Source organism: Cnephaeus nilssonii, assembly GCF_951640355.1.
Source record: "Cnephaeus nilssonii genome assembly, chromosome: 7".
NCBI classification, from domain to species: domain Eukaryota; kingdom Metazoa; phylum Chordata; class Mammalia; order Chiroptera; family Vespertilionidae; genus Cnephaeus; species Cnephaeus nilssonii.
Genome location: NC_137078.1, coordinates 42,157,467 through 42,178,811, shown reverse-complemented (window position 1 = coordinate 42,178,811; position 21,345 = coordinate 42,157,467). Strand labels below are relative to the sequence as shown.

Genomic DNA, 21,345 nt, shown 5'->3' with positions numbered 1-21,345 from the left:
TCAAACACATACACACCACCACGTGGTTTCATAAAATTGAGGAATCCTAAGAAACTCATTTGTAAAGCTGCAAAATAAAATCTAGTATTAAACTCACCTCTACAAACCACCAAGTTTATAAAGAAATGGATTCAAAGCTACTCCCACTCCACCTGCCCTGGAGCTTAGCAACCACTGGCAGTGCTACTTTGAGGGAAGTTAATGAAGCACAGAGTTTAGAGCTTGCGTGCTTGACTCAGACAACTTGGATTTAAGTCCAGGCTCATCTAGTTCCTGCGAGAACTTGGGCAAGTTATATATTCTCTGGTTGCTTCAATTCCCTTGTCTGTACAATAATAATATATTATTCAAAATATTACTGTGGTGATTATAAGAATATTTAATATGTAAAACAATGTTAGCATTTAGTAAGCCTTCAATAAATGTTAATCTCGTTATCATTACTAGCAGTAATATATGCCACCAGAGAAAATTGGGAAGAGTACTGTGCCTGAAGCAAGAGGAAAGAATTCTGAATTAAGTTAGAGTGTATTACCAAAATAGTTCAGGGGAAAGAAGCTCTAGCGGCAAAGAACCACCACTTTATGAGCATCTTTAGTGTCTGGCATTGGATATTATGTCATGGACTTAAAGCCATCAGCTCCAATATCAGTAGCAGACTGTCTCACTGCCTTCCATGGTGGAGAGTAGCTTGGATTTACATGTGGCATTCCAAACAACGGATCAACAAACAAACAAAAATTCCAATTATGAATTCACATTGAGAGAACTTCTAAGGGGCCATAAAGTGCAGTTACAATGCCTCACTTAAGTCTCTGTGGAAATAATGTATAGCTATGATTATTCTCAGATTTCAGAGTACCTTATGCATTCTCCCTGTTGGTGAATGGCAGTTGAGGATAATTATGGTGGTGAGAATAAGTCTGTAAATGCTATAAATAATTCAGTATTAGATGACTAGAATATTTAAATGGAGGACATTCAGAGATCATTTCAAACTATGACAGTTAAGGTTTTACAAAGAAAGTATGCAGTCTGAATGTTTACATAGGGTTTAAGTAATGTAGGGACTGGAGAAACAGAGTTATAGAAAGCAGCCCAATCAGATACTCAATGATACCAACAGCTCAAAAGAAGTAAAGGACACATTTTTAAGATATTTTAAAAAATAGTGAGTTTGCTTTTCTAGAACAGAGTTCAAGAGGAGAGTAATGATAGAGAATATTGGAGAAATAAGAAAGAAGCAGCATATTAGAGAGTCTTGTACCTCTAGAGAAGAAGTCTAGAGTTTAATGATAAATGAGGGAAATCACTACAGATCCCTGAGAGCAAGATGGATAAAAGAGACCAAAAAAATGGAGAGAGAAAATGCCTAAAAATGTATTAATTCCACCTTCTACCAAAAAGGCTCCTCTTCTCTGAAATCTTTATCTCTTTTCTAATCATTACTTTTGTATGTATCTTATTTTGTCCATTACAGACAGCAGAGATTATTGGTTAAGAGCATGAACCCTGGGGCCAGGCTCCCTTAGTTTGAATCCCAGTGTACTAGGTCGTTATCAATTAACTGTGACTCAGTTTCCTTGTTTATAAAAGAGATAATCAGAGAACGTCTTTCAAAGTCAAGTTATGAGGATTTAATCAGTTAATACATGTAAAGTGTTTAGAACAGTGCCTGGCACATAGTAAGTTGTATGGTGTTGGCTATTACCATTTTTGAAAAGTTTCTTGAGGACCAAATCCATGTTAGATTCAACTTTGTATCTCCAAAAGTATTTAACACAGTAGTAAGTACTTGATAATTGTTAAGAACAATGAAAAACAATCTAGAGCAGCCATAGTAGGAATGTGACAGAAAAACTAACAGGATTTAGCAGGTGACTGGATAAAGACAGTGAAGGAAAAGGAAGATGCAGGAGTTCCTGAGATACTTAACATGTACGATTGGGAGCACACAATAGAATTAAGAGAGGTCCAAAAGGGAAGTCATTTATTAATAAAAGAGTGGTATAAAATGTTTGGCTTTATATATCATCACAAGGCTAAAATGATACTGAGTCATAACAAGTATGGCAGGACTGAAATTCTGAAAAGGAGCAGAAATAGAGCCATAATTTTCAAAGTTTTCTACATAGAGGCAACAGTAGAAGAACCTTACAGATATTGAGATTTTCATTAAGACCACCTCTCTTCCCTGAATCCTGAATCCAGATTAGTTAGGTGATGTTGTCATATTAATCATCTCAAATATGTCAGTTTAACTGCTATAAATTATAGCTGAGTACTAAAAATTACAAGTAATAAAAATTAATATTTTAAGAGATTATTAAAGAAATTCGATCTTTTCCCAGCTGGTATGGCTCAGTGGTTGAGTGTCAACCTATGAACTGAGTCATGTTTGATTCCCAGTCAAGGCATATGCCTAGGTTGTGGGCACAATCCCCAGTATGGAGCATGCAATAGGCAGCCAATCAATGATTCTCTCCCATCATTGATGTTTCTATCTCTCTCTCCATCCCCTTCCTCTCTGAAATCAATAAAAATATATTTTAAAAAAAGAAATTCAATCTTTTTATTGAGCTACTTCTATAACTAAGCATAAAATATTTTAAATCACAATAATTAAAGATAACTTAGAGCTTACCCTGAATCACAGAAACAGTTCCATAGTCCTTGGCCATGACTCCAGAGTAAGCGATTAAAAACCCGGTTAAAAATCCGATATAAATGTAGTTCATCGACATCAGTCACCTTCCAGATGCGTGGAAGAATTGTGCGAATACTTGTTTTTACTATGTCCAAAACCTAGTGGGGGAAAAAAACAAAGTATTGCAAAATCTAGGTGTATTTGTGTGTGTCTCAAAGTCAAAGATAAAAAATTTATTTATTTATTTATTTATTTATTTATTTGGAAAATAAATGTAATATGGAAAAATGCTTTCAACATATGGAAGCTTATAAAATATTTAATTTAAAGATTAAACACACAATCACTCATAACTGAACAAAAGCACAGATTAAAAAGTCCACAAAATTTTTTTAAAAAGACCAAAATAAATAAATAAAAATAAAACATCCACAAGTACATCAATGCATTCATGAAATTTCATATATGACATAGATGGCAAGTCAGACCACTGTAGTTAAGAAGATTAAATTTAATCCAACAAGAGGACATAACCTTTGTAAACATTTATACACCCGACATAGGAACACCTAACTATGTAAAGCAAATCTTGATGGACATAAAGGGAGAGATTGACAGTAATACAGTCACAGTAATTAATTATAACATGCCATTGACATCAATGAATAGATCTTCCAGACAGAAAATCAACAAGGAAATGGGTGGCCTTAAATGACACACTTGATCAGATGGATTTAATTGGTATCTTCAGAGCCTTTCACCCCAAAGCAGCAGAATATACATTCTTTTCAAATGCACATGGAACATTTTCTAGGATAGACCACATATTAGGACACAAAAACAGGTCTCAATAAATTTAAGAAGATTGAGATCATATCAAGCATCATCTCTGACCATAATGGTGTGAAACTAGAAATCAATCACAAGAAAAAAAATCTGAAGAAACACAATACATGGAGGCTAAATAACATGTTACTAAACAATGAATAGGTTAACAATAATATCAAGGGAGAAATCAAAAGATACCATAAAACAAATACAAATGAGAACACAACAACCAAAATCTATGGGACACAGTGAAAGTGGTCCTAAGAGGGAAATTCATAGCATTACATGTCTATCTCAAGAAACAAGAAAAATCTCAAATAAATAATCTAACTTTACAGTTAGAGGAACTTGAAGAAGAAAAGAAAGTCCAAAGTGAGTAGAAGGAAGGAAATAATAAAGATCAGAGCAGAAATAAACAAAATAAAGTCTAAAAAAACAATACAAAAGATTAGTGAAATCAAGATCTGGCTCTCTGAAAAGATAAACAAGATTGGCAAACCTTTAACCAGACTCATCAAGAAAAAAAGAGGACCCAAATAAATAAAATCACAAATGAAAGGGGAGAAGTAACAACTGACACAAAAGAAATGCAAAGGATTGTAAGAAAATATTACCACAACTATATGACAACAAATTGGACAATCTGAACCAAATAGATAAATTCCTAGAAACCTACAATCTTCCAAAACTGACTCAGGATGAATCAGAGAATCTAGACAGAGGACAGACAGATTATAATAGTGAAATTAAAGCAGTAATTTAAAAACTCCCAACAAACAAAACTTCTTGACTGGATGGCTTCACTAGTTTATTTTACCAAACATTCAAAGAAGAACTAACACCTGTCCTTTTCCAACTATTTCAAGGAAATCCAAGAGGAGAGAAGACTCCCAAGCTCCTTTTATGAAGCCTGCATTATCCTAATTCCAAAACCAGACAAAGACACTACAAAGAAAGAAAATTATAGGCTAATATCCCTGATAAACATAGATGCTAAAATCCTCAACAAATATTAGCAAACTGGATTCAGCAACATATCAAAAAGAACATTCACCACAATCAAGTGGGATTTATTCCGGGGATGCAAGGTTGGTACAATATTCACAAGTCAATAAATGTGATACACCACACAAGTTGAAAGATAAAAACCACATGATCATATCTATAGATTCAGAAAAAGCATTTGATAAAATTCAGCATACTTTTATGATAAAAACTCTTAGCAAAGTGGGAATACAGGGAACATACTTCAATGTAATCAAGGCACTACATGACAAATTCACAGCTAACATCATACTCACTGGGCAAAAACTACAAGTGTTTTCCTTAAGATCAGGAGGAACAAGACAGGGATGTCCACTTTTACCACTTTTATTCAACTTAGTACTAGTAGACCTAGCCATAGCAATCAGACAAGAAGAAGAAATAAAAGGCATCCAAGTTGGAAAAGAAGAAGTAAAACTGTCATTATTTGCAGATGAAATAATACAGAATATAGAGAACCCTAAGGATTTCACCAAAAAAATTACTAGAACTGATAAATTAACACAGTAAAGCAGCAGGATACAAATTAAATACCCAGAAATCAGTTGCATTTTAATACACCAACAATGAACTATCAGAAAGGAAAACTAAGAAAAGAATCCCATTCACAATTGCTTCAAAAAAAATACTAAGAATAAATTTAACCAAAGGTGTAAAGGATCTGTACTCAGAAAATTACAAGACGCTGAAGAAAAAAACTGAAGGAGATACAAATAAGTGGAAATATATACCATGTTCATGGGTAGGAAGAGTTAACACCATTAAAAAGCCCATACTACCCAAAGCAATCTAGAACAAATATTCTAAAAATTTATATGAAACCACAACATACTCTGAATAGCAACAGCAACCTTGAAAAAGAACGAAGTTGTAGGAATCATGCTACCTAATACCAAACTATACTACAAGGCCATAGTAATTAAAACAGCATGCTACTGGCATAAAAACAGACATACAGAGTAATGGAACAGAACAGAGAGCCCAGAAATCAACTCATGTCTTTATGGTCAATTAATATTTGACAAAGGAGCCAAAAACATATAATGGGGTAAACAAAGTTTATACAATAAATAGGTTGGGAAAATTGACAGATAAGTGCAAAAAAGAAAACAGACCACCTTCTTACACCATATCTAAGAATAAACTCAGAATGGATTAAAGACTTAAATGTTAGACTCAAAACCATAAATATACTAGAAGAAAACAGAGGAGGTACATCTCTCGTAGCAATATTTTTTCTGATCTATCACCTCGGGCAAGGGAAGCAAAAGAAAAAATAAACAAATGGGACTACATTAAAATAAAAAAGGTTTTGCACAGATAAAACCTTTGAAAAGACAACCCACTGAAAGGGAGAACATATTCACCAGGGATGCAGCTGATAAGGAGTTAATATCCAAAATTTATAAAAAACATATACAACTCAACACCAAAAAAACAAACAATCCAATTTAAAAAATGGGCAAAGGTCCTGAAGAGACACTTCTCCAAAGAGGACATACAAATGGCCAGTAGGCATATGAAAAGATGTTCAACATCACTAATCATCAGAAAAAAATGCAAATTAAAACCACAAGGAGATATCACCTCACACATGTCAGAATGGCTATCATCAATAAATCAATAAACAGCTAGTGTTGGCAAGGGTGTGGAGCAAAGAGAACCCTAGTGCACTGCTGGTGGGAATGCAGACTGGTGCAGCCATTGTGGAAAGCAATATGGAGTTACCTCAAAAAATTAAAAATGGAACTGCCTTATGACCCAGCAGTTCCACTTCTGGGAATTTATCCAAAGAAATCCAAAACACTGATTCAAAAGTACATCCACCCCTATGTTCATTGAAGTGCTATGTACAATAGCCAAGATTTGGAAGCAGCTCTAGTGCCCATCAGTAGATGAGTGGATAAAAAAGCTGTGGTACATTTACACAATGGAATACTACCCTAGAAGAGAATCAAATGGTCTCTTCTAAGATTCAAATTCACCTCCAGTTAAGTAATACTTGGGAAGATGGGTGGGATCGCTGTGTATAAACAAGGCTGCCTAGGCACTCCCTCCATCGGGGCCTTGGTGCAAGGACTAGTTTGTTTAAAAGACCATACAGATGGGAAGACAATGACCGCCCCTTTAGTAAAACACCCACTAACTAAGTGTAGAAAGGCAGGCTGGGGTGTGAGGTAAATCAGTGTAGGTTCTTTTTGTAATGCTCTTTTAGACCTCTGGGTGCTTTGGGGTTAGAAGAAAGTGGATGGAAAATTAAAATTTTTTGAAACACAAAAACAAATGATCAGCAAGGTGCCCTTTGTGTTTACCTGTGGATTCAAGTGAGGCAAACCTACAGAACATGGGCATCCATTTCCGACATTGTGACTTTTAAAAACATCCCAATCCGACATTAAGTTCTCCAAGGGAAAAAGTAAATGGAAGATTCAGTCAATGAAAGAATTAGTAAAATGAAAAGATGTGTATTTTCCATACGAAATATAGCACATTTGAAGGCATAAAGCACAGAAAAATTCATATTTTCACAAGAACATACAGATGTTGAATGACAAACTGCTCCATATGGCTGAACAGTTGGTCCTAAATTAAAATAATGGCATGAGATGAGGAGGATTAGAAGTAACATTAACATTACTACATGCTGTACCAATGATGCATGCAGCAGCCATGGCTATAGGGTAAAGACATCTTTGCTGATGCAAAACCAACAGCTCTTTATAGCATCTACGTTAGCCCAAATAAAAAAGAGATGGAAAATAATAACATCAAAATGCATGCAGAAGCAACTACAGTAGGTATTAAAGAAAAATAGTTGTTTAGAGAAAAAAGTATTTGATAAAGATCTCTTAGAACCCTAAAATAAATGCAAATATAGTACCATGTTAATATCACTACTTATCTCTCTTCATCCTCCAATCTTAGTTTATGCCTAAAGATGAAACTTCTCAGCAAATTTGGCACTTTTCACAAAACACAACACTGCAATATTTTCATACTTCATATATTCCTTACAAACTATATAAAGCAACTGCATTACTGGCTGAAAGCTAAATTATGCAAGTGTGAAATTACCATAACATGGCATTTAGTAAGATTAGCTGTTTCCATTTTCACCTGGTGAGGATTCTTTTCAGTATTTAATCCCTACATCCTTGACCTTTACATTTTATACCCATTAAGGAAACTTTGAAATAAGGCATGTGGAAGAGCTCATGTGTATGGCATTCTTATCTAAGAGTTTTATAACATTCTAATGAGCAACCAGCAAATGCTTAGATCCTGGAACAGAAATAGTGAGACACATATTTCAACAATGGTCTCTAAGTGGAATGAAAGGATTTTTATGAGTCTTGTGCATTCCACACCTAGCATGGTGCTCAGGACGTGGTAGTCCTTCAATTAATCTTGTTCAATGCATGGTTGAATACGCAATTAAATAAATGAAGAAACAGCTCGGCAAATCCCCAGTGTCATCGTTCATGCACAAAATTGGCAACCAATAAATGTTTGTCAACTTAAATCACACCCCACACAGCCCTTGTGGCAGCCATGGAGACATGCCATTTGAATTAACTTGTTTCCAAGAGTGAAGTTAGCTGACAGCATCTCCATTCAGGATCACTGCAACACTCAAGCCACGCTTATGCTCTCCCCGGACTATTCCTGGCCAAGGATCCAACAGGGTTGGTTACCAGAAAGGGATTACTTCTGCCCAGTTTGATCCCCAGAAAAGCAATCTTTGTTCTGGGCTCCCCATCAGCTGGCCAGGGCTTTCTCAGAAGTTCACCAAAGTCTAAGGGTCTTCATACTCCACCCTTCTGCCTTTCACTCACAGGTGTCAGATCTACATTGCAGGCTAGAAGCTCTTCCTGCCTACTCAAAGACTCTCACTCAACAATTATTTTGTAGGATAGAGTTCTTGCAAGTAGTTTTGCTGAGTTAGCTTACAAACACCTATCATTTTAATAGGTAGTGCAAATTATCTTTCTAAAGGGTTATACCAATGTATTCTCCCTCTAATTATTTGGTAAAGGCCCTTTTTATCCACATTATTTCCTTGACTGGATATCATCTGTCTTAATTATTGCCAATATTATGGTTTTTACTTGCTTTTCTTTCATCATTAGTGAGGCCAAGCATCTATTTATGCATGAATTGACTATTTGAAGGTCCATAAATTGTCTTTCCATAGCCTTTTTATACACTTGCCATTTTATTTATTAATATTTATAGTATAGTTTCTTTTGCTGATTGATTCATAGGTAGTGTTAGTTTACTGGTGCTTGTGTTTTATGTGCTGCAAATACCCCCATCTTCCTCACTGCTTCTGCCTTTCAGCTTGGTTTAAGGAGTCTTTTGCCATTTGGTAAGTTTTTGTGTAATCAAATATGTCAATCTTTTTTAATGTTTTTGAGTTTTAGGTCTTTCTTAAGACATTGTTTCCCATTCTAAGATTATAAATATACTAGAGGCCCAGTGCACGAATTCATGCACAGGTGGTGTCCCGAGGCAGGGGGGCCAGGACGAGATTGGCCCTCCAGACACCCTTGCCAACCCGGGATCCAGATCCATTCCACTGACATTCATGCCAGTTGTCAGGAGCCACCTGGCAGCTGATTTTATATTCTTTCTTCTTTGCAGAGCATCTAGGGAGAGGAAGTGGCCATGATGCCTGAGGCTAATTTCCAGGAAGCCAGTGGCACTGTCGGGGGATCGTGCCGGCAGCGCTGGTCCCTCGGTGCCTGGCCCATTCTCTGGAGATTGGACCTGCGGGACTACTGAGGGAGGGAGTGGTTGCAGCCGGGCTGGTGGGCCACCGGGATGGGGTCCGTCAGCTGAGCAGTGCTCCTGCATTCAGCATGTGCCCCTGGTGGTCAGTGCATGTCATAGCAACCGGTTGTTCTGGTTGTTCCAGTTGTTCAGTTGTAACGGTCACTTAGGCTTTTTTATATATATAGATCCTTCTATGTTTTCTTTTAAACTTTTAATACTTTCTTTTTTACACATAAAATTGTAATCTGAAATTTATTTTTGTATATGGTAAGAGATAAGGCTACAACTTAATTTTCTTACAAATAGGTACTCAATTGTTTCAGTATCATTTAGGGGAATAATTATCTTTTCTCCACTGATTTGAAATGTCACATTTATCATGTGTTAATATCTTACAAATTCTTTAATCTGTTTCTAGATTGTTTTGTTTTAATCAGCAACTTACCTACACTATTCTAACTTCTACATTACAAAAAGTACATGGACTTTAGAAAACTCAGGACACTTATTCTAATAAAAGGTCTTTATTTTAATCAAGCAAGGCCATAGTCAGTGATTTGGCAAAAATCTATTCAGGTTTGTAATGTGTTTTGCAATCTACCTCTGTTACCAACTTTGTCATACTCTCCTCAAGAGTAGCACAATCCCGGGTCCGGGTGAGGCCGTGGGCCCCTGGATCTGGGTGAAGCCGTGCCCCTGGGTCCGGCCGAGACCAAACCAGAGGGAGTCGGACCTGCATTACCACCATTTGTCCACCATCCAGAGCTGAGGGGTCAGTGCCGACATGTACTCATAAGGAACTGGTGGACATTGATATTGGGTCTCAAAAGAACTGTTGGTCCAGAAAGAAACTCACTACAGACTGATTCATTTGCCTGTCAGCATAACTATTATTGCTCGTCGCACATTCAATTCTTATAAGTATATCTCTAGTAACACATGATTTCGCTCATCTAGGGGAAATGATGAACAACATAGACTGATGAACAAGAACAGAACCAGAAACAAGGAGGCATCGATCGGACTATTGGGCCTCAGAGGGAGGATAGGGGAGGGTGGGGGGAGGGGGGAGAGATCAACCAAAGGTCTTATGTGCATGCATATGAGCCTAACCAATGGTTAAGTTCAACAGGGGGTTGGGGCATCCATGGGGAGGGGTGTGGGATGGGAATGGGGGGATGAGGACAAATATGTGACACCTTAATCAATAAAGAAATTTTAAAAAATTAAAAAATAAATAAATAAAATAAAATGTGGGAAAAAAAAAGAGTAGCACAATATTTGGCACATGCCAGAACACCAAGCAATTCTTTGTTGAATGTGTTAATATAATAGCGAGTTCAGTTTACTCAGATGAGAGTATGTAAGTTATCACTTAATTAATGTCAACTTTCAGCTTATTGCAATAAATCCTAGAAATGGGAAATAATAACTTGCATTACTAAAGGAACACAACATCATCACTAAAGCTACTAAAATTGTATCTCTCCCCCAAAATAATGTTGCAATGCATTTGATGGGCCCCTAAGACTGCTGGCCACACCCGTCTCCTACTCTCCAAGATAGCTATTAGATACTTTCCACTGCCTGCTCAAATCTCTAAAGCCCTCACATCTTCTCACAACACTGCCATGGCCTCTGCCTTCCCTCCTATTAGATAATTAGAATTAATGGTTCTGTTAGGACAAACCTCCCCTTCCCTCTTCTAGATCATTCTCATCAGCACACAAACTGTAAATCTCTTATTACTATTATTATTATTAGTCCTCACCCGAGCCGAGTACATGTTTATTGGTTTATTTTTTAGATATGGGGGTGGGGTGGGGAGGGAGGGAGGGAGGGAGGGAGAGAGAGAGAGAGAGAGAGAGAGAGAGAGAGAGAGAGAGAGAAAGAGAGAAATGAGAGAGAAACATCAATCAGTTTCCTCCTGCCTGAGTCCCAGGGATGAAACCCACAACCTAGGTATGTGCCCTGTTGGGAAACAAACCTGCGACTTTGTGGTGCAAAGAACAACACTCAACCAACTGAGCTACACCGGCCAGGGCTAAATCTCTTCAACTTTAAAGGAAACTTGTCATTAACCCCCGTCCCTTTTCCCTTCTACAGCAAAATTCCTTGCAAAGAATGCCAGTTCTAGCTGTTTCCTTCTTCTCTTTTACTCTTGAACTTGTTCCACTCAAGTTTTTGTGAGCTCTCTGAAACCAAAGGTTTTTTTTTAATTCACTTTTTTATCCTCAGAATCTAGGACAGTGCCTATAACAGCAGGTATGCAATTACTATTTGTTGAAGAAATGAGTAAACAAATATGTATGTATATAGTTTGACTATGAATGTGGCTTAATCATTCTAGTTCAAGATGATCTAAAAGGGAAAACTTGTTTAGAAGCATTACTCACTTTTCGTTGTTTTACAGAGTCCAATTTTATGAGCCAATATGAAGCCACTTTTGTTTTATGAAACTTCCAGTTATCAAGGATCTGTCATGAGGGAGAAATATTAAGAAATTTAATCTAGAATTTTCCTCAAAAGTAAAAAGTAAAAAAGTAAATAAATGGGTTGAAACTGGTTTTAGTAGTGAATTTGTGAAATGAAAGCACTATAATATTACTTGCAATAAAGAATGTCTACTTTAATAAAAAGACATGTGCAAGGATTTCTAACATAAGGTTAAGAAGCCATCTGAATCCAAATTTTTTGCTTCTTGCTGTAAAAACCCCAGAGTCTCTAATAAGTGAAAGTAAAATGTCTTTAGGCATATAAGGTTTGTAGTAGATTTTCCATTTTAATTTCAAAACCTGTATTTACCATATCACCCATAATAACAGAATATTGAATAATATATTAGAAGATAGCCTATATATAATTAGGATTCGATTACCCCTTTGTTTTGTTTTTGTCAAATCTGCAAAATTTCTAAATATATATTCTAGCAATATATACTGTAACAAACATTAAAATATTTGCTGCATAGAGTGAACATATAGTAAATAATCTAATGACTAATAATCTAATAATTGAATTATTAGTCATTAATTATGTAAGCCCATATGTTTTTTGATAAAATAATCACATTAGCCACAAATATTAGTTCTACTCTCTGATCATCTAATTTTTCTTCTACATGATTTAAAATGGTGGTATCTTATTAACGTAGCTAAGAAATAGAAATAAAATATCTGGTACAAAGTCATTTGCTATATTTAGAAAAGAACTTGATTAAATAAGATAACATATAAATAAAAGCATGTCTAGCATAGTGACTTACAACTAATATCAATTTGTATTCCTTTTCCCTTGATGTAACAAATAGCAGCTCATCTGCAGACGAGATGCTATTTTTACTTTTTTTAAAATATATAACAACACAATGCAAAATATTTGGAGGGTTTGGTTACAACTATGCCATTATTACAAAATAGAAATATTCATGATTGATTTTTTAAACTAATAAAGTCATTTTTTATCATTTGTTTTGGTATTTGTTTCTAGATAGTTGCTTTAGACAAAAGTAATGCTAAAAAGTGAAAAAAGGCCAGTGCATAGCTGTGGTTTTTATCCTACAACTGGCCACTAGATGGTGCCCTCGCCACTGGGAAAAAAAAGTAATAGTAGGGAAACCTGAAAACAAAGTTCTATTACTGAGGAATTATCTACGAACAGCCAATTTGAAAAGAATGTTTGAATGAAGAGATAGAACTTTAAATTAAATGTTCTTTCACCAAAAATATTTAAATAACTTGGACATTTCTAATAAGTTAAAGTCATTGAGTTTAGTGTGAATTTCAGGACTCTGCCATTTTAGAATGTTCCACTGGGTGGTGCAAATGTGTATGTAACAAGAAAAACACATCATAAGCCACTTCAAAATGTAACCAAAATCACTCATGGTGTCACATTCTCGATATTTTGTCCCCAAGGCCCACTTTTTATTTTTATTACATATCACTTCGATATTAGATCTTTCTAAATCTTTATAGAAGCAGTTTTAACTTGATAGTTCTTTAATCATTAAGAGCAATAATTGAATAACATGAATCATTTTCACTTTGTTGCATCATTAAAATGGGACAATGAACTAAAAGGTATTTTGCATTGCTAATTATAAAGGTAATCTCACTGCTCATGAATAATAATAATTCAAATAGCCACTGTATTTTCTGCAGCTTGAGGAGGTTGAAAAGAACATCAGTTAAGTTTACTATGTCATTGAGAATGCCTCCATGGGTAAATAAATGTTAATATCCTAAGAAGAATAAAAAGAATGAGCTCCTTGGAATTTTATACATGTCAAATACTCACATCTTCTACCAGAAGTAGTGATTCTGCATCTGATTTCCCTGGAAAACGGATCTTCATGTCCTTGAGAACAAATAAGGTCTGACTTGTTAGATCCTCTTCTTGTTCTTTTGTTTTCGGTTGCCGCAAAGACTCACTCTTAAATTTGAAAGAATACAGATATTTGGAGGGGGTCTTATTTCATTGTGCCACTATAGTCTGAAAGATATTTCTAGGTAAAAACAATGCACTTTTAATTGGAAAAATCAAAACAATAAAAAAAGGCAGAAGAAAAATTTTTTACATTTATTCTTAGAATTCAATTCTTAGGATTAAGTGGATATAATTTCCCAATAATATCTTTTATACTTCCACACAGTTGCATTTTATTTAGCTCAAAATACTAAAATATAAATATGAATGGTTAAAAAAGACTTCCTGGTCAAAAGTTTCACTTACTACATATATCTTTGGTGATTCTTAATTTTAGGAAAAAAGAAAAAAATCACTCTTTGTTAACAAGTGAAACTCATTCACTTATATTTTCCAGACTCTTCCATTGGATCATCCATAGTAAATAAATTAAATAAATGTCTGGTTTTTGTTAATGTACTTGGCATTATCTATTTGAGTATCTACAAGTCTGATAGCCAAATAAATTCACTGACTTATTCAATACTGAATCTCTGGGACTCATGCTAAGGAGGGAATACTATATGTTAATTTAATATACAGAAAACATAAACAATGTTGTATTTCAGTACTCTAAGGATAATTTGTCAATCATTTATTTTTTAACCTATTAATCAACAGTCTCATTAAAAATTTTTCCACACAACAAATTTCTCCAAATTTTCAAATATACTGCATAATACACTATAAAATCATATATTTCCTCAGATGATTTTCAACAAAATTATCAACTATATAAGCAAGTGGAAAATAAAATGCTATTCACAGTATTCATTCTAAAATTCTGTGATATCCTGGTCTGCCTTGTAAGAGTTCATACTAAATGATAAGCTAAAGAGATTAAGCAATCCAAACTCCAGGAGACCATAAGTTGAATGATGGGGTTCAATCTATCCTCCTCCCAGCTTATTCCTTTGCCACCTAAATCTCAGTACAATGCTTCCTATAATCTCAAAAGGAGCAAAGTAGACGACTTACCACCTGAAAGTTAGAGCTGGCATCATTACTATGAGGCAGATGCCTCATGTAGGAGGAAGCACGGTTTAAGGAATGTGACCGACACGATGAAGTTGTCCGGGATGCTGACATCATTTGTTGAGCAGAAAGAGGGCGGATGTCTGCACTACAAGGTGATTGAGAAGAGATGGACCGAGGGCAGCTGAATGAACGCCTTATGGAACCTATCAATGATGGAGAAGAGGAATAATTAATAGAACTTCCCACCATATAAACTAATGATTAGACCACAGGGTAGCGGCATGGCAATAAATGTCAAAGCATCATTGTGAGAACACAAGTTTGGAGTTAATTCTTCAGTTTAAATGGTGAACTTGGTGCAGAACATGTGTCATGTATGTAGAATGGCTATCATGAGAATATTTAAATAGTACCCTTAATTTTCTGTTCTCAAAATATGACAATAGAAGAACCAGAAGAAAGGTAAACTAATGTTTATGGAAAGGAAAACTAACCTTCTATAAGCCAGGCATCGTGTTACATACACTTTTTTTCAAATCCTCACAGAAACCCTCTGAAGCAGGAATCCCCATTACCCAGAGGTTCAGGAAAAGAACTTTCTCAAGGTCACATGACAAGAGAGTGTGCCAAGCTCAGGTTTAAATCCTGATCTGTCTAATGCCAGTGTCTCGTTCTTCCTCTGAGACCATGAAAATACTATCCTTTACCCTTGGATTAGATTGGTCAATCATTAGAATCTGTATGTAGGTTATAAGAAAAATATTTTATGGTAAGATTTATAGGAAGGAATGGATAGGAGTCTAGAGAGTTACAGAATTCTGGGCCCATGAGGAAAAAAAAAAACACAGAAGAAAAATATAAAGATTATCCTAATGGAATTTAAATATATAATTATTACAAGAGTGATGCTAGACAGTCTTCTTATTCACATGAGAGAAGATTTTTTTAAAAAAAATAGATTAAATTCCCATAGCAATAGGTTATGAGAAAAAGTATATGGAACTAAAGGGTTGTAATCAGAACAAACAAATAGGAAAACCATAGAATATCTTCCCCATTATACATTGGGGAAATTTAAAAGAGAATCCGCCCTAACTGGTTTGGCTCAGTGGATAGAGCATTGGCCTGCAGACTGAAGGGTCCCAGGTCCGATTCCAGTCAAGGGCATGTATCTTGGTTGCGGGCATATCCCCAGTAGGGGGTGTGCAGGAGGCAGCTGACCAATGTTTCTCTCTCATCAATGTTTCTAACTCTCTATCCCTTTCCCTTCCTCTTTGTAAAAAATCAATAAAATATATTTTTTTTTTAAAAAGAGAATCCACTATTCCAGGTAAATTTGATTCCTGACACAGGAAAATAGAATATCACTCAATATTATCAACATTTATATCTTTTTTTAGTTAATATATTTTATATACCTTCTGTGCTATATTATATTCTCTTTTCTTTAGGAATATATCAATCTTTATTGGTTAAATAATAAAACTCACATAAAGGCAGGTTGGATAGCCAAATATTTCTCTTCATTAGCTGTTGAAAAAATGTAAACCTTTTTAAAGGCAGTGGATATATAAACCTTATATTTAAGGGTGTATTTATAAATGATATTTTGAATAGATATAAAGCCTAATACTCCTCATTTGGTTCAAGAGAGTAAAAAGAAGTATACTTATTCAAGCTATAAAAGATGTTTTTAAAAAACACTTTCACCACCTCCATTTCTTTAAACTAGTAACTTCCACCTAAATTTAAAAGTCACACCATTTTTGAAAGGACAGTGCTGCTAGAGAAGGGCTGTGTGGGGAACATACCCCAGATCAATCTTCTACTAAGCATGTGCTTCAACCTGCACCCGGGTCCTGCTCTCTTGTAAGGCTTCATGTGGTGGTTTGTGTGGAGAGCACCTGGGAGAGCACCTGAGCAAAGGTCATTCATCTGAATCCTGCGGCATCAGCAAAGCCACTCCCTGGAAACATACCTTGCCAAAGGCAGGCATGTTGTCAGTCCTGACCTTTAGCTCAGGCACCAGGGACGGATGCTATCATCTGGGTTCATTCAGGCCTGACAATTATGAGAAGCCTCAAGAATTAAGAATGCAGCTTAATATTTAAGCATGATTTAACATAATTTCCTTTTTCTTAAGCTCTAGTAAAACTTCCTGGTATCATGCTATATATAATAAATGTGCTGCACTAGCTCTGAGTCACTGTCTCTCCATCTGAAAACACTGTCCCACTTGATCCCAGTTTTACTTGTATAATGTCTCTGTGTCTTTCTTTTTCTTAGTATCCCATTGCCCCTACTCAGGTCTCTTGTTCTCTCTAGCCACGCAGGTCGCAGCAGAGGTTTGGACATGTGTAATCTGACCACAGATGTAGAAGGAAATTATCCTTTCTCTTGAATGGCCAAAGATTCCCATTTTTCCCATGCATACACTGAAAATTCAGACACAGTAACTAAGTAGCTAGATATGCCAACAACATTTAGGTCGGTTAGCAAAAAAAATGGTTGTAATTTAAATAAACAGATTATGTGAAAAAACATTTAATATAGTTTTGTATATGACTAACTTATATCAACCCAAAATATATTTTTCGAAACTATAACAAGTTTGAGTTTCCTAAGTTAACCATCTGCAGCAGAAAGTGTTACAAATAATCTGGACTTTGTCCTTGTTCATCAGCATTACTTTGGACAGAAAACTCAAGAAGGGTCTGTGGCTATATTACTTAGTGTAAGGAGAATATAAAACAAAGAGAAACCCTTATTGCAATTTCTAATGACTATACAAATAAAATATAATACTTAGCTAAAAGATATGCAATTGAATTTAATTTTAAAAGAATTCACACTTAAAAACATTTTAGTGCATTATTTGTCCAATATCAATTTATTAACCTATTGGTCTAAGAACAAAGAACAATCTCAAAGCTATGAGAACCTGAATAATTTTTCTTAATCCTACCCTTTTCTCTGCTAATTCGTTGCTATGAGGGATGCACACATTAGCCAACAGGGGTTAAAAATGGGTGAAATCTGGGCAAAACAAGGCCAGCTTCCAAGAGAAACAGAGACATACTGAAAGTACTTAAGAGAGCTTTAAGAAAAAATGAAGAAACTGATAAAATAGCTATAAACTCTAGAACAGGTGCTCAATAAACATACCTTAAATTAGTAAATAAATAAACAAATGCAATGGAACATAACACAACATTATTTCCCTTCCAAACACATAAACCTTCAAAGACATGAACATTAACAGGTATCTTTATGAAATAATTTAGAAGCAAATGAAAGACCATTAAGATCTTCATCTATTAGTTATGTATTCCTCATGCATTTTGCCAGAAGTGTTGAAGGCAAAATTCTATTATCAGGGAAGCAAACATATTGAACCATTGCTGGAAATGAACAAAGGCTCATATTGTGTTTACTGCATGATCGAAGCAGTCCCTTTAATGGAGTCCTGGGATAATGAAGGTCAAGGCAAACAGAGATGTGAGGAACAAGAGATAAGAATAAGTCCTGCATTGCAGGCAGTGTCAGGAAGGGATAGCTAAGGGATCCGGGGCAAAGAGGGATGCCACACTGGACATTTGGGGATGAAAGAAGAATTATGGGCACAATAGTGGACATTAGGGATCAAAGAAGCAATAAAAGACAGGAGAATAGAAGAGAAAATGTAAAAAGAAATAAAGGAAGAAAGAAAAATAAAACTAAAAAGGAAGGAGACAGAGAAGCTGGTTGTTCACTCCCCCAATACACCAAAAGCCCCAACTTTAGGGCTTACCCATGATGAAAATGAGAGGAAACAAAACTATTTCACAATTGTGTGGCTCACAGATACATTCAAGTCAAATACCTAGAGAGATACATATTTTTAAAAGTAGGCAAGGATACGCAACAAAATGGGTGGCAGAGAGGTAGAGAAAGCAGGAAAGGGCATGAAAGAATATATTGGCTTAAGAGAGAAGGCAGTCAGCAGATCAGTCACGCATCACATTTTATAAATCCATGCAGAAGTCTAGGGCTTAACAAAAACTATGAAATATAGAAGAATGGACTATATTGATTCTTAGGTCGACTCTTTCATCTTCTACTTGCAGACCCTGAATGGGATTGTGGGATGCACCCACGTCTGGTTAGGGAAGGACGTGGGATAGAATTCAGGTCTCCTCACACAGGACAAGCATTCATTTGGCCCAAGATCCTTTTATTGAGTTTCATAATTCAGTTCCATAATTCTTCAGATAATAACTAAATTAGAAGAAATTAACTTACTGGATGGTTGGAATATTTTGTAGTGGTTGGACTGTTTAAGATTATAAGTAACTTGCTTTTCTCTTCCTTTGTTTTGGCACTCTTCATTTTCATCTGATTCTGAAGAGCTGTCACTACTATCATAACTGCTATCGCTACTGCAGTACTTCTGTCTTCTCATCACCTCTGAGCTCTCAGGCATGGAACAGAGAGGCTAAAATACAGAAAATGGTGTTATTGTCAGAATGCTTCTTAAGAAGGCACATTAACATGATTAATTACTATTTTCAATTTCCCACTATGCATGTTGCTTCTCACTGACACCTGAAAATCCTCCAAAGTGCTATTGCTACAGTGCTGCTATTAGCCTCCAATGCAATTCACTAATTTTTCTGTGTCTGCCAAATATTCTTTCTTAAATAACATAGTTCAGTCATAATGAGGAAAATGCTTTTTCTTCATGATTTAAAAAAGGACAAGGTTATCACAAACAGAAAATAAAATAAATTATTTGAGATAAAATTATAAGAATTAGAAACATAATCAAATTTTCTTCATTCCATACAGAGAGGTTACCCATTACTCACCAAGACACAGGGATGTACCTCTGTTGTATCATTAATGTCCAGTCATACCTCTGTTGTATCATTAATGTCCAGTCACTCAATCAAAGTGTGTGTATGTGTTTGTGGATATGTGTGCACATGCTTGTGAGAAAGAGAGGAGGAGGGGAGAGGAAGGACAAGAGGGGCAGAGAGACAAAAAGAAAAAGGAAGCAGAGGCCAGGTAAACCATAGAAAGTAAAGAAAGATAAAACACTATACGTCCACAAAGGTCACATCTTAAAACAGAAGCCAATGAACCAATTCACTCAGAGAATGTGCAAAAAGGACTAAGGTATTTCTCACATATCTAACTTGCTATGAACATTTTTACAAATGAAAAATTGTATTTAATTGTCCACTTTCCAAATTGGTTATGAACAACTTAGGTCCTTTCTCAGAAGATTCCTAACTATGACACAAAGGGTCTGGCCATAATGGGACAACATTGCTTTTCACTGCCCGTGCTACATTTAAGGAAAACAAAAGTGATATAATGTAAATCAATACATCATAAATTTTTTAGAGGACTGGTGCCATGCAGAAGGGTAAAACTGTAAAGATTCAAAATGCCGGGCTACTGTGTTCCAAAGTCTCCATTAGAATCACTTGTCTTCAAACCTCCCCATCAATGTGTTTCCAGTGCAGCCGGAAGAATGAGATCCGGGAAGTGGGACAGCTTTACTTCACAAAGAGTACGCACCAACAAGGTCAAGACAGTTCTGGAACTTAGTCATGTGAAGAGACTATTTATCACACGTACCATATGCCTCTTATTCCTGCTGGGAAAAGTCCCCATAGTTGTCTATAAGTTTCTTGTTCTCTGTTCAATCAAACACATGTTTTGATGTTAGCATACAAAATAATGCAATATTGGCTACCATGGGATTTCAGTGGAATTAGGCATATCCTCTCAGGTAACAGTGTGAGATGAAAGGTACAGAAAGGAATAGCATTACGTGAAGTGCCTGGAATCCACAGTAAGCCAGAGCATGATCTTCTTAAAGTTGCTGGCTTTGCAAAGGATGAAAAATAACCAGAGGAAAGTTATTTAATATACGACGGTACCAACTTGTGTTTAAAAGTATGTTTTCCTTTTAATAGTCTAATATTTACTGGCATAGCAATGCATAAAAACCAGTAATTTACCAGTTATACAATCATCAAATATCTTGACAGCCTTGGGGAGCAAGAATTCTGGAGGAAGGGTGTTTCTTCGGAAGTCTAGCCGACCCAGAAGGAACAGTGGCACCATCAGGCTCCCCGGCGGTGCCTTCCTTCATGGAGGCAAACAGATTTCAGGTTTTTTAAGGAAGCTTGACTACACAGTGAGCTATTCGACCTTTTAAAGAATCACAAGAAGAAACTACAACCTGTGTCATATGTGCCTTTTGACCAATACACTGTTCAAGCAATAACTAATAAGACATCATAGTGGCATAAACGCTAAACAATGATTTAACTGCAAAATGGAATGATTTGTAAACTGGCATTGAGTTATCACACAAACCATACTACTTACTTTTATGTCCAATTTTATTTGTAAGTGGGTCAGAAATGAATTGCAATAATTAATATACAAAGCTCAGAAACTTCCCAATGTTTTCCAAAGTGAAGCAATGACTCATTAAGGTATTCACTTTTACAGACGCTAAAATGTATTTGTTCCAAAGGCACTGGCAATACCATCTCCCACAATTCCTCAATAGAGAGGATATAATTCAGAAGAACAGTGCCCGACAT

General features: G+C 35.8%; 1 protein-coding gene across 5 annotated transcripts in view; it reads right to left on the bottom strand.

Annotated features, from left to right (window-relative positions):
* The window catches only part of TTLL7 (tubulin tyrosine ligase like 7), a 138,193-nt gene that overhangs the window by 23,083 nt on the left and 93,765 nt on the right, over positions 1-21,345 (bottom strand). For 4 of the 5 annotated variants that reach the window (XR_013813747.1, XM_079776275.1, XM_079776274.1 and 1 more), the window contains 5 exons: positions 19,022-19,214; positions 14,741-14,943; positions 13,595-13,729; positions 11,692-11,772; positions 2,645-2,805 (listed from right to left, as the gene is read on the bottom strand). Coding sequence is in view for 4 of the 5 variants with exons in the window: in XM_079776275.1 (XP_079632401.1) it covers positions 2,645-2,805; positions 11,692-11,772; positions 13,595-13,729; positions 14,741-14,943; positions 19,022-19,214 (773 nt within the window). In the remaining variant the exon portion in view is untranslated. Of the gene's footprint in view, positions 1-2,644; positions 2,806-11,691; positions 11,773-13,594; positions 13,803-14,740; positions 14,944-19,021; positions 19,215-21,345 lie in introns of those variants that run through there. The other variant, XM_079776277.1, reaches the window with a different exon arrangement.